General features: G+C 36.6%; 1 protein-coding gene across 5 annotated transcripts in view; it reads right to left on the bottom strand.

The window, feature by feature from the left end:
• Positions 1 to 14,124, bottom strand: part of ZNF385B (zinc finger protein 385B) — a 162,284-nt gene that overhangs the window by 112,510 nt on the left and 35,650 nt on the right. For 2 of the 5 annotated variants that reach the window (XM_064660709.1, XM_064660717.1), the window contains exon 1: positions 9,731 to 10,217. The exons of 2 other annotated variants lie outside the window; for them this stretch is intronic. In XM_064660709.1, coding sequence (XP_064516779.1) covers positions 9,731 to 9,755 — 25 coding nt within the window. In that variant the 5' untranslated portion in view covers positions 9,756 to 10,217. Of the gene's footprint in view, positions 1 to 9,485; positions 9,555 to 9,730; positions 10,218 to 14,124 lie in introns of those variants that run through there. One more of the 5 variants, XM_064660708.1, reaches the window with a different exon arrangement.

Below are 14,124 nucleotides of genomic sequence, written 5' to 3'. Positions count from 1 at the left end.
GTTACACAATCTGTTTGTAATTGCAGACATAATACAAACCGTGCTGGACTTCAAGTCAAGATTCCTTGCCATTTTAAAGTAAGAATACATCTAATAATAGGGGTTCCTTAACAGTAGGGAAGAAAAGGCACCTCCTGGCTCATAATTAGAAAATTCAAATTGGCAGTTAGGTGCAGTTCTTAACTGCAAAAGTAAAGGTTTATTTAAACAGTTCAACAGTGTAACAAGTAAATTCATCACATCCTGAAGTCTTTAAATCGAACTTGGATGTGTCTCTAAATAATGTGTTCTAGCTTAATCGCAGCAAACACTGGCATATTTAGTAAAGCAATTTCTTCTACTAAAGGAATTAATGCTTGAGATTATTTTGTCCAGTACTGTAGAAGAGATAAGGCTTGGTGATTCCTTTACTCCTCAGAGTCTATAAACCCCTGTGGATGGGGGTTTATACCATAAGTGTGGTACCATATACTTATGGTATAAAGTGCATCTTTATACCAGAAGTGTCAGACTAGACCATACATAGCTTACAAATTTGTTGACTTCCAAATTTCTTGGTAACAAGTTTGCTTTGATTAGTGTAACAATAATATTTTTCTCATTATTTTCAGTTAATTGGTAGATGTCCCTTCAGACTTCACTTGGCTCTGGCAGCTGATTGCTCCACACCACAACAGTACAGTCATGTTCCACTAGCATTCAGCAACAAGATCAAAGGGAAAAGAAGAAAGGAAGGAAAAAAAAAAGTTTCTACAAGGTTATAGTTCCTCGAAGCCTCCTCTACTGTGTGTCTGCACTGTTACTGGTTGTTGTTCTAACAACTATATAACTTCTGAAACCTTGAGTTTGCATAACAATTTCTACTGACCCTAGAACTCTATTAGAGGGAAGCAATAAAAAACATTTTAATGCAATAGATGGCCTAGAAAATAATGTAGTGAGTAAAGGGATTTCAATCTCAGGATAAGTAGCATATTTACAGCAGTACATCAGTTTCTCGCAGTTTATCATCGCTCAGCTGCCTAGTAAAAGCTGCTATTTCGACATATTTTAGGATATGTAATTTCTAGCTACATGTTTTTGACTGCTCAAGACAGAGTAAAACCTGCCATTTTTCATCCAGATTCCATGCACACTCTCTGTCTTTTACATCCAGTCTTTCTCAACTCCTAATGTTTTTCCAGCAGTATGCATTTGCCACAGAGGGATCACTGTTGATCAAACAAGGCACATGCTCTGTCAGAGGGGCTGGATCAGCTCCCTCTGCACGGGGCACAGCTGTCGGTTCTGGGAATGATAACCCTGTGTATGGGATGGATGAGACTGAGCAGTTGAACAGACTGCTAATCTGCAACCAGCAGAAACAACACACTCCTGCTCTCCGCTCTGTAGATACTCAATTAATGAATGACAATTTCTGTGATTAGGATTCTTATCTTAGTTATTTAAAGCAGTTAAAATAATTTTGATTCACTGCATCAACCTCGCAAAGGGATGACTTGAAGCAGCCAGGGTAGTGTGTTCACAATCTGTCAAAGCAACACAAGGCTTTCAAATGAGGAAAGCAGTATAAAGTAGAAATACTTTAAAAGTATAGATAGCCTTATTTACCCAATTCACCCACTGATTTCAAGTCTGGATAATCATAACAAGTATTTCTGAAGCAAAACTGTAAAAAGATGAAAAGATAATTGTATTTAGTCTAAGACAGAAAGTATGTGTCTGTCATTCCGTCACCTCCCAAGAATTTAAGCAAAAAATAAGCATGTTATGATTGCAAACATATCTTGTCTTGGCCAGGCTGGATGTCCACTACAATAGTATGCAGACAGGATCATTGTCCACTAAAACCTGCTCTCTCCTCTTGGTATTGGAGTCTTGACATAAAATGCTATTGAAATCTATAATTTCAGTTTCAAACAGGTCTTTAAATTTCAGTGATGCTTGGTATTCAAGGTATTCAATAAATTAACAGCCCTTCAAATGTATTTCTTGTATAAACAAGGCCACCACTCAAAGAAACCTACATTAGTAATTAAAGAACTAACAAAGCATCTCTTCAAAGTGGCTTCAGTAAAGGTGGCTGGAACCTTTACTTGAAACAATAATGAAAATCAAATAATCTGACAAAAGTATTGTTTATAAATCTACTTTTAGCCTTTTGGTTTTTTATTTAATAACATGCCTGTTATACATAAAATGGACTTCTGATGAAAAAATTTACTTTGGTATATTAAATTGTGTTTCTAAACACAGATATAAAGACAGTATACCGTATTTATTCAAATAGCAGTCTCCTGTTAATATTTAAAAAATTAACATTTGTACATTTCTTCAGAATTGTACACTTCCTCAATTTTTATCCATAAGGCTTCTTAGATTTCAAAAAATTTTTTTAATTAAAAGCAGAACAGAACCTCTGAAATACACCACAGAATTCATGCTGCCTAATGATTTGCCTCTTCGGTTGTGATCAACTTCAATTCTAGTTTACAAGCACAGCTGATGGGGGGCAAAACCCTATGATGCTTCAGCATCCCCCACCTTCTGGGGCAGAGTACTGCACCACTGCACACCTCTCATTAGCTTCATGTTCAGCAGACAGGAAAACAAGGGAATTGATCAAAATAGCAGCCAGAAAGTGAAAATCAGAACAAAAAATTATCAAAATCCAGTGCGCATCTCCTCAATTTTTTTAGGCCTATCCCCCAAAAATATGTGTTACTTTTACTCTTGATTTAACACAACTGTTTTTAGGATGGAATTTTCAATGGCCAGAAATTGTATTTGCTTCTGCTCCAATTCAAACTCCTATTGATGAACAATACCCAATCTGCGAACACCTACACAAATGTTTTACCTCATGATCAGGCGCATGATTAAGCATCACTAAAGTCTCAGATAAAGCACTTGTGAGGGTAGCTGGCCCTTGAAAAGTCTGGAACACCCTGACTGCAGCCATGCCACTGTTTCATTTCATGCATCAGGATGCAACAATGCCTTCTCCTCTCACAAATTCTTTCCTCTTATTTTAATTTACTTCTTGAGTTAATTGGTACACCATTTTTAAGCACCAAACCAAATCTCTCCCTCTTCACCACCAAGCCTATTAACATCTTTCCAACAAGTGAGCACGAGCATGAAAGAGCAGGGGGAGCAGCCATATGTTTAAGTTGCAGAGCACCTTCAGAGCATGGAAATCCCCAGGAGCTTTTATCCATTACTGCACTATCTCATTCTTGTGCCATTTCTCAGAAGACTCCTTTAAACCTGGGCTTGATCAATGAATAAATATCATGTTGTGAACAACATGAGTCTTGCATAAAAGCTGGTCAAACTATCTGACAGATGTTTACAAATCAAGGATCTGTTTTATAAATTTTAAATTATATAGCCTTGCTCAGGAAATCACACATGAAATCACATCAATTCAAAGATTTGTTCATAATTACTGAATAGTTGGATACACATTCCAGACTCATCTTTCAATAAATGATACTCTTCTTATGTTTACTAATTCTTTGCTAGTGGGTATTCAGGTATACTCATAAGCAACAGCCTGTTCCTGTCTCTAATGAAATGATTAACAAAACAACATGAAACACTTTAAATACCAAAAACTGACTATTTGCAACGAAAATCTCTTAAAATTTGAGAATTTATACAGTATTTAAGTAAATAGTTTTGTCACCCAAATAATCATGGGTATTTTCTTGCAAGGCATGTATAGGTTACAAATTTAATGAATTAGTTGTTGATAAATTATTACTTTATTGATTTGGATTTTAAGTTTCATTGATTTTCCAGTTTTTTCTCAACTACAGAATATCAATAGCATAGATACCATGCAGTAAAATTAACATCCAGAGTAGAAGTCTAGTACACAATTATCAGAACAATGTCAACTTAAATATTTTTTTTTGCAAAGGTAATCTGAAGTAATTTGTAAAACAAAGCTGTTTGTTTTGAGGAAGGATGAAAGAAAAAAAAAATTTCCCCTTGAAGGACAAATACTCGTTAGAGAGGATGAAGTATTAAAATGAGCAAGTGTTTGCAACTGACAAACAAAATAAAAGCACAACAATATTTTTACTTGTTTCTGCCAGATTTGTCCTTGTTTCTGTCAATAGTTACCAAGAACAAATCTGGTACTACACCACTTTCATATAAGCATTCTTTATAATCATGTTTCAAAAAAAAAAAAACCTCAGGATGTTTTCACAAAAATTTAATCCCCAGCAAGTAATATTCTGGTGTACCAGTTTTGAATCTTCTGAAAGTCTCTGCCCTGCTCAGCAGCCAAAGTGACTGAAAAACTTAAATCTTATTTTCAAAAATAACCTGGGTTCACAGGTGCCAAGTGCTATTTATGTTTGCTAAAAAGCACTTGTTACAATGATTACTTAATAGATCGATTTTTACTATTCAACCTTACTAGAGGTGCATCAGGCTTAAATGGTACCACTAACAGAGCTGGCCACAATACACTAATTGCAATTCCTAACAATAATCTTCAGTTCTTTCCAGCTAGTCTGCTTTTTCTTGATGAAGTGATTTCTGTGACTCTTTATCCAGATGTGCCACTCTAAAGCCTATAAATCTTCCTCACCTCTTTATTTTCTGTATGTTCCATTTAAGTTTGGTCAGCTGATAAAAAAAAGCCTCTCTTTCTGCTCACATTTAAATGCTCAGTCACAAAACATTTCAGGATGTCATCATTGCAAATACCCCAGTTTGAGCAAGAGGAGATGCAAATATGTGAAAATTTTTTATCCAGTTTGAGAAGAAAGACAGACAATTTTAAGAACTTCCCACATGGATTTCTTACCTCCCCTTCCTGTCTCCACCCCCTACTCTGAAATATCCTGAAGAAAGAAAATAGAGGCCCCTGGGTGGAAGTTACAAACTTCCAGGAGCTATGCTCTGACTTCTGCCTTTACAGAATGCTTGAAGCAAGTAAAAGTGAAACCTGCACACCAGAGACCTGCTCTGTCTCTTCCTCTAGCTCAGCAAAGGTATAAACAGTACCAATGTGAACAGCTAACAAAACCAAAAACTCCAAAACTGAACATACCACAATAACCTCGGAAGTCCCTTGACATGGAAATATCCTTTAAGCACCCTGACATAGGTGATCTGAACACAGATTTTATACACCATCCAGAGCAACCACAATAAACTAACAAATGGTGTCACCAAATCCATCATGCCAGAAATTCCTGCCCAAAGTCTGACAGTTTCACAAGTTCCCTGCTGGGAAAAGTTTTGTCCACTGAGCTTTCATATCCTTTCCCTAAGTTAGCTCCTATAACACACTATATGAATTTTAAAATCTGTCCCTAAAGAAGCTGTGTTTCTCTATTCACAGAGTATTAAAAAGACCTCATCTCATCCCAAGATCTGTATTGCCCAATCACAGGCAAAAGAAATTTTTAGTGTATGCAAGGCCAAGGAATTTAGCCTTTCATCTGCCCGGGCTGCTGGTGTCAACACAAAAGCACTCTCCTTACACCTGCAGAGATGAAAAAGTACACAGGTTTCCTCACTTCCAAATAAAAAATAATTTAAAAAAATCCTTACAGGAACAAAAAGCGTATGTGAAATAGGAAAGTTAGTTAATTTTCCCTCCAAAGTCATGTTATGAGCACTGCTCAGAATCCAACAGAACAGAAAGCATATTAAAAAAAAAGGATATAATTTCTTGGCTGAACATTCTGGGTGAGACCTCCAGAACACCTCTGCCTCTTTAACTTAGAGACAGGGAAAAGTTTCAGCAATAGGACCTCCACAGTGAAATACAGTTCTCAGTGTACTCAGCTTCTCTGGCAGGATTCATCAGTGACCTTCACTAAAAAAAAAAAAGCAAATTCAAGATTTCCACAAAGACCTTGGCTAGACTTGGATCTGAAAGTCAAGTGATCAACATGGAATTGCTCACAAACTACCACTTCCCCAGTACTTTTTTTTCCATTTAGCTTACAGAGTCCTCTTCTCCTTCAGAATCTCCTTGTAAAGTAACCTTGGTAGTAGGGAGGCTGCTGCCCCCAAACACTCTCAAAGTGCAAAAGATCACCATACATTAACAGTGATGTCTTCTAAATGATGCCTTAAGGTCCATCTGGTTTTTTGATTTTTCTAATTTTTATAAGCTTTATAAGTAGCTATATAGTAGAAGTAGATTTAGAAGCAGCAGCATTTCATTCCTTTACCCTTAGCACAGAAACTCTCCAACACTATTACCCCATTCTATGCTCCTCATATCAATTCTACCCCCTGAATTCCAATAGAAATGTTTAGTCTATTTAAGATAGGCCTATTCTGTTTAGAGAACACTTGTACCTTGGCCTAAACCGCAGAGTACAGTCAAACTCTGGGTAACTGTATGCCCCCTGTACCCTGAAAAGATGATTGATGAAGAGAGGGTCTCAGAGACCCTAGCCCCAATTCCCAAGGGATGTGACCGAGGGTGGATCAGGGCAAAAGCCATGGGGTGGAAACATCTGGGATTGGACAGACAATATTATAAATTGTAGCATCTGTACAGAGGGACTTGTGCCCACGTCTTGGAATCTTATGCCCAGGCACAAATTAAAACCCTTTCCTTATATCACCTTTGAAACTAAATTGTCTCGGAGTTTTTTTCTCCCCTGAATTTTCTTTTAGACATCAAAAGGAGAAGAAATGTGATAACTGGCAATTTGATACAGAAATGGCTATAGAATGGATACAGAAAGAGTAAAGCTCCATACCAGGAAGTGAAGTAGTTTTGTCCAGCATAACAAGCACACCAGATCTTGCCTCTCACTTTAACTGCCAATATGAAATGGCAGGAGAGAAAATACGCAGCAAGAAAGACTTGGAAGAGGATGCAAGATCTTTGAAGCTGGAAGCACCTTGCAAACAACATCATCTTGGAACAAAGAACTAACCAGACTGAAATGTGACAATCACAATTCATAGAGACAAAAAGTATGCATAAAAAGAATCCCCAAAAGAATAAAAGGACAAAGAAAGGCATTCCAGCTCAAGTACTTAGAGAAATAAAACATGTTTTGTATGTCATGGTAGTGACATGTCACACATTGTTTTCCAAATGTTCATAACAGTATTTTTGGCCTGGTAGCCTTTAAACACACACTGAAGAACAGCAAGAAAATTTATTCAAAGGTCCTAAAATGACAGCAATATACTTGTTTAAAGCTGTCAGTCTGCATCTATTGTGTGACTACAGGAGGATCCAAACAACATGGCTTCAAAAAAGGAACTTTGTTGGTGATATTCTGCTGCACCTTCCAAGCACGTGTGACAAAAGGCAGTAGTCTCCATAGCTTCTACTTCTCTTTCTCCTCCATGATGATGCAATAATGAAAGACTGGTACACCAGCTTACATTTGCTTCTTAAGTAAAATTCTGGAAGCTATGACCTGCAGCTTCTTCTTTTCCCAGGAAGGCATATCAGTAGCTGATCAGGATCTCTCCTCAACACTTAACAGAAGAAACATCACCAGATCTAGAGCCCACCACATTTTCCACACAAAATGCCATGTCAAATTTTGCCCCTTGCAGACAGAACTGAGCAAGGAAGTAGATCATTAGAAGTGGTTATTACAGGATCAAGTCAGAATTGTGATGTCCTAGATTAAAAGCAAAGCAATTTTAAATTGCCTACTATACGAGAGAGATTAAGGTAGGCTGGACAAAGTAACCCAAGAGAAGCCTAATAGTGCACAATCTTTCATTAAACGTAGCTGCTAGTGAGGGAGCAGTCAGAAATCTGGCAGAGTTAAAAAAATAATGAAACTCTTCCAAGAACAAAACACAGGTGAGAAAGGTGGCTTATCATGAGTTATACGTATTAAAGACCATTTTACAAAGTTACTTACAAATAATAACAGATTTTAAGAAAGAGCAAAGTTTGCAATGTATTCTAAAGTTGCTATCTAAAAATTATCTCTCCTGAATGTTTAGGGTGGTTCATGTACATTTTTCAAGTGTATTTTATCCTTGATCAGTAAATAAGCACATAGAGCAAATTAGCATCGAGAGAGCAATTTTCCATGTCATAACCTCCCCTCCAAACTCATGAAGTCTAAAAAAGTGACAATGAATTTAATAATTTTACCTGATGAATGACAAATGTTATCTGAAAGACTACAACAAACTAACTCCAAAATGCTATCAGAAATGTCAGTAGTTAGCTCATTGTGGAGAACTTTATTACCATCTCCTTAGGATACCCACGACAAACTGCATTTTTGTTGGGATTTTTTGGGAGTGGAGGGGTGTTGTTTTGGATTTTGTTTGCTTGTCTTTATCTCCAAAGAACACCTTAGCAGAAGCTATCAGCTTTGACAGAACACCAAAATTCTGGCACTGAACCATAAATTGACCATTACCATAAAAAGAACTGCTAAATGAGAAGCTATGTGCTCAGTATAAAACTAATTTCATGCTTTCAAAAGCACACAGTGGCTTCTAGCAAGATAGTGGCCCTGGGACTTGCAAAGACAGATTGGCTAATACAAATGGTGTGTGCTCCTGATGCAGTCTGCTTAGCCAAGCTTTACATGTACTGGCAGTAAATGGAAATTCTCGAATCTTCTGTCAAACAAATACACACTTATCTATAACTTTGGAGCTGAAAGCTATAAAACAGCTGCCTCATAAATATATTTAGCAGGAAAAAGCATGAGCTGTCCTAGTTCCTCATAAAAAAAACCCAAAAAAACGCACAGCAGTCTTTACATAGTAAGCACAGACATTTCTACAGCAAGAAAGAAAAACATTTAAATAATATTTTTCAACATTTTTCCCTGTTTTATTTAAAAAAATTACTGTCAGCATATGCAAATATAATCATAGCAGGTCTCACCTCACAAACTAAACATATTAGCAGAACAGCAATGCTTAATAAGTAACTCAGCTGAACTAATTTTTTGTGTTCTGCTATAGGTGAAATTCTCAATAAAAAACCTTTTTTTAAACACATAGGTACAAAGTCTGTTTAGTTTATGATAATGCTTCTTTCAAGCTTAAAGATTTACTACTAGAACTTCACGGACTACCTTTAACACACTATCTGTTCCCTTAAATAAAACTTGCTGCACTAAATCTCAAATTTAACTGGTTAGGGAGAAGCGACACTAATTTTATACCCCTCTCAAAGCAAGTTGTCAGTGCAAATGAATTACTGGAAGCTATCCTGGGCATGACAGGTCATAACTTTTAATATTAACAATGACAGACATATCTAAGACGTCAAATCCAGCATACAATTTATTTCATTCTGTACTTAGTTTATCTGGAGAATCCGACAGCTCTTGTGTTTCACACATCATTGTAACTACACTTTGAGAATTAACAAGCCAGAATGCAAGTTATGGTAAGAGATATTTAGTCACACTGCTAATAAGCTTCTTTTTACAACAATAACACAGCATCACTGACATTCAAAAAAAATTTAAAATGCATAGGAAGTCACCTACTGGAAAGATGCCCTCTGCAAACAGCAAGCAAGGAAAGGGAGCTTGCCACATATTTAGTTACTTTTAATACTGAAATAAGAAGAAAAGAAAAAGATGCATTATATGCATTGCCATTTTTGTTACCCTTTCCACTGGAATAACTAAAACAGAAATGACATGCACACAGAAATAATGCCAAACATGTAACACTTAATGTCGTAGCACAAAGCAATTCAGTGAAGTTTAATAATAAAAAAGAGACTCACCTCTACTGGGAAGTCCACTCCACATTATGGCAATACTATTTATGCAGGTTAAACAGCAACCAAGTTACATAAACAAAACTTCCAATATGTGACCAATATGATCTACGGTGCTACAGAGTCTTGGCTCCAGCCCTGATCATCTGTGTGACAGTACACTGTTATACCAGTGCAGCCTCAAACCTTCCCAGATGCCGGCTTATTGCATTGCTCATTGAAAATCCTTCACACGCTGGCAACATTTTAGGGAAGGACAAGCACGCTCTGAGTCATTTGTAAAGAAAGCAAAGCAATTTCAGTTCTGTATCTTCATGCGTGCCGAAACACAGAGCACTGTCAAAGTAGAAGTCTGCGTGAATTTATGCTGAGAATCAGGCAACCCAAGCCGTCATTATCAATGCATGGAATCAGCTACAGTGATCAAATTCAAACAAACCACAAAAAAATAAAAGAATATGATTATGAAAGGCTCTACAGATTCAGCTCCAAACCACACAGAATGAGGAATCATCTATCTAGACTGTGTAAATGTTAAAAATAGCTCTGTCTTTCCTACAATGAGCACAAGACAGAGGAGAATCAGCAGCCTGTATTGTGATGAGGTTCGTGATTAGGAAAAAAAAATTCAGCAGTAAAAATTAATTACTTCTTACAGCTTTTTAAAATAAGATTAATTCACAGTTATGCAAATGAACAAATAAGTACTTTTTAACCACATAACAGACAAACTCTATTCTACATTAAAAAATAGGATATCTATTAAAAAGAAGAATAAATATTTGGATGAAAAATTCTGAATACTGACCCAGCTAAGACCTGTATGGTCTATCAGATTAAGTACCTGCACAAAAAAAACCCAACAAACAAAATCAACAAAAAAACCCCAAAAAAATCAAAACAAAAAAAACACTAAAAGCATGACATTACATGAAGAAATGCCTTTGTCTTTAAAAAAAACAGTAATTTTTTATTACTTAGTATGAAAAATGTCCATGGCTTATTAAATTCATGCTCTTCCTACTCCCACATAGACTTCTCACTGTGTAAATCTTTTTGTCTTTTCAGGTACTTCATAGGCTTTCTTTCCCAAGAAAAGGTAAGAGGACACGTGTCACAGAGAGACACGCAGTATAAGAATCAGATGTAATCATAACTAGGTTTAGTTTTTAAAAGAAATGGAAAAACACGGGAGTTTTTTATTATAATACCTGTACAGTTATCCAAATATACTGCTGTGTCATGAGACAACTATGAAAGAAATTTTGACAGGATCTGATCCCAGATGGGGAAACTCACCATACAGAGAGAGTATCAGTTTTTCCTTTTGTGGGATAAAAATAATAAACAAATCTGACTGTATTATTTTAATTTTTCAGTAGTTTTAACATAGAAATCATGGTTACAAATGCACATGAATAAAAAAGTCTGCATTTACAGATCCATTTTCATCTCAGCTGTCTATCTACACCCATAAACTGTGGATCACATCCTTCCATGAGACAGTGAAGAAATCCTTGCAGCAACATGAACTCAACTGATTTAAGAAGCTCTCCAGGCCATTTCCCAAACTGTTTAAATGACAAGGGAGATGCTCCAACTGGAGCAGAAGTTGTATCATTACCACTCCTGCAGCCATTCTCAGCTTGAAACCATGGCTGGTGAACAGCTGTATTTTTGGTCCTAGACTCTAGAACACCTGATTATCTGATGTCTTAAATGCGGGTTCTTTACCACAGCATAATTGCCCTTAAAGTGAGATTAAACTCTCCAGGAAGGAATTTTGCTACAAGAATATATTTATGCAAAGTAGTGGCAAAGAATGCCAAATGTATTAGCCAATTTTATTTTGAAATCCTTTCACACTTCACCCAAAGTACCACCCCCATAAACAACTTTTTTTCCATACTAGTTATATACTGTTTGTTTGCTTACAAATGTCATTCATGTGCTCTCCACCAAGTGGAGGCTACAAATGAATAATTGGTTTGATAGCCTTTACCATATTCAAAAAAGTTAGGGTTTTCTATTTGCCATTAGGGAATTTTTGAATGTTTTGCTCTAATGCAACTTACCAATTACTTAAAAACAACCAACCTCAGTGAAACTGTAATTTTCCCATCTTTTCTCCTGAAGACTACCAGTGAGTGCACATACCATCTACTTACTATTTTTAATAATTTTACCATTACTTTCTCAGTGCAACTACTCAAATGTAGAACCAAGTATTATGGATACAGTGTGTAATAACTGACAAATAAGAAAACAACTTTAATATCAGCTCTGGCCCTTGATATTAACTCTCATCGTCAACATTTTGTAAGGAGTACCAAGCACATCAAAATATAATAAATCCCCTTAATTTCAGAGCAGCTAATAATGATCCTGATGGGTCCCTTTTGAACTCAGCATACTCTATGATTCTATCATGACTTCCGTGAAAGAAAAATAGCATTCACTTATAAATACATTTCATATTGTAAGAAAAATGTTAACTTATGTAGCATCACCTATTTCTTATGTAAAAGGGGAAAGAGACTCAAATGACACAAACAACGTGGTACAATCTACCAAATCCAATCCTGTTCAACAAACCACTGAATAAGAAGAGAAGTCAACATACCCTGTAGAGAGAAGTGAAATACTAATAGTTTCTCAATAGCCCACTAAGCTAAGTTGCATTCCATGCACATAACTCTTTTTGTTATCATTGGTATTATATTGGAGAAAGTAACAGTTTCGCTTTTTAGCAAGAGTCTAATCTTTTACAACAGAAAAATGGATTTTACTTAGAGTAGAATAGCAAAGTGTGGAGCAACCTCCCTCTCTAAGGGGTAAAGAGAGCAGAAGTGATGAGGACTTGCTCCACTTTGTGCCCTCACAACAGTGCCTTGAAACTGCTTTCCAAAAGGTTGGGCTGTAGGCAGCAGACATGGAGGGCAGAACAAGTGCTGACCTACAAGCCTAAGGTTTTGGCATAACACAGAAAAAAGAGTAAGACCACAGTGCTTTCTACTATCCTTCTTCTCCTCTTCTCTACAGAGTTGTGCACTAATTCCATAGCTATGAATGCCTGCATTTAATAGGACTCAGCTCACAAACATTTTCAAGATACTTTTGATTGCTGCTTACCCTCCCTCTGAGCACGTGGTAGAATAGTTCATAAAGATCTGCAATAAAAATCAGATTATTCTTGTTCTTGTTTTAGATTAATGAAAGATAAACATTGAGAAGGAATTGAGGACCTAGATCAAACTAAGAAAAAATTCTGTTCCCCATCACATTGGCACAAAGCAGTCTTAGATGACAACTAAGCTACCTGTCAGAAAGCTAGTCTTGGATCAGTTAAGGATTCAAACCTATATACAAAGATCTGCATTTAGGATTAGATTCTTCTTTCAATAACCAAGAAAAAGCTCCACTGAAATCAGAACAATGCACTGCAGTTTTGTTCTGTTATGACCACCCATCATTTAATCCTGCACTGACCTAGTCATCTGGCAAGCTAATTTCTTTTACAGTTTCATTTTAAAAAAAGTCTTCCTTGTACGCACGAGGCCAAAAGTGGGGATGTAGATTTAAAGCTATCTGGAATATTTTCAGTATAATTTCTCAACATCTACCAATACTCATTTTTACCTTTTGGCTGAAGACACTATTCACACTTTCTATCTCTATATATTTAATTTGGAAAGCTAATATGCAAGTTAGCTATACAGTCCATGGATCCTATGAAATATAATTCTGAGCTATCAATTGTAAGCCTCCCTGCCTCTGTTGACTTGCTAGGGTGCCTAGACTTCCAAATGGTATTATTATTATATGGTATTGCACAAGGAGGCAAAGAAATTCTAATTTCTATTGCCAAAAGGGAAAGAAATCCTGCCTTCTCTGTTCTCCCTCATTCTCCTCCCATGGCCAAGACTACTGTTTTACCTTCTCCATTCCACTACCAGGCCCTTTTTGAGACACGATTTAATTCACAAACACAACTGAAGTCTATTCATTCATTTATTTATTTACTTATTTATTTGCTTGGCTATATTAACAAATCTCTGGCTGTCACTGCTGTGAACTAGATCACACAACTGTGTGTTTATTATCTCCCAGGAAATCATCCTGCACTTGTTTCCTCAGTACTGCAGGGTTAACACATTAACTTGTAGGACTATTCCCTACAAAGAATGGTATTGGGTACTGCATTTCCAAAACTGTCCTGCAAGGGCAGAGATTGCAAGAGCAAAAACACAGAGCTGCTACCACAATGCACTGACATCCCAATCACACCTCCAGCCAAACCGCCAGCAAGACCTTCACACTGGCATTAAAGGAGTGCCACCTGGGCTCTAAAGCACATCTGGTCTTTAAAATAGCCCAGGACCCAGGAAAAAGTGATTCTG

This window comes from Pseudopipra pipra, chromosome 7 (assembly GCF_036250125.1).
Source record: "Pseudopipra pipra isolate bDixPip1 chromosome 7, bDixPip1.hap1, whole genome shotgun sequence".
Classification (NCBI taxonomy): Eukaryota; Metazoa; Chordata; class Aves; order Passeriformes; family Pipridae; genus Pseudopipra; species Pseudopipra pipra.
Note: the sequence above shows the minus strand (reverse complement) of the source record. Positions and strands in the feature narration are given on the sequence as shown.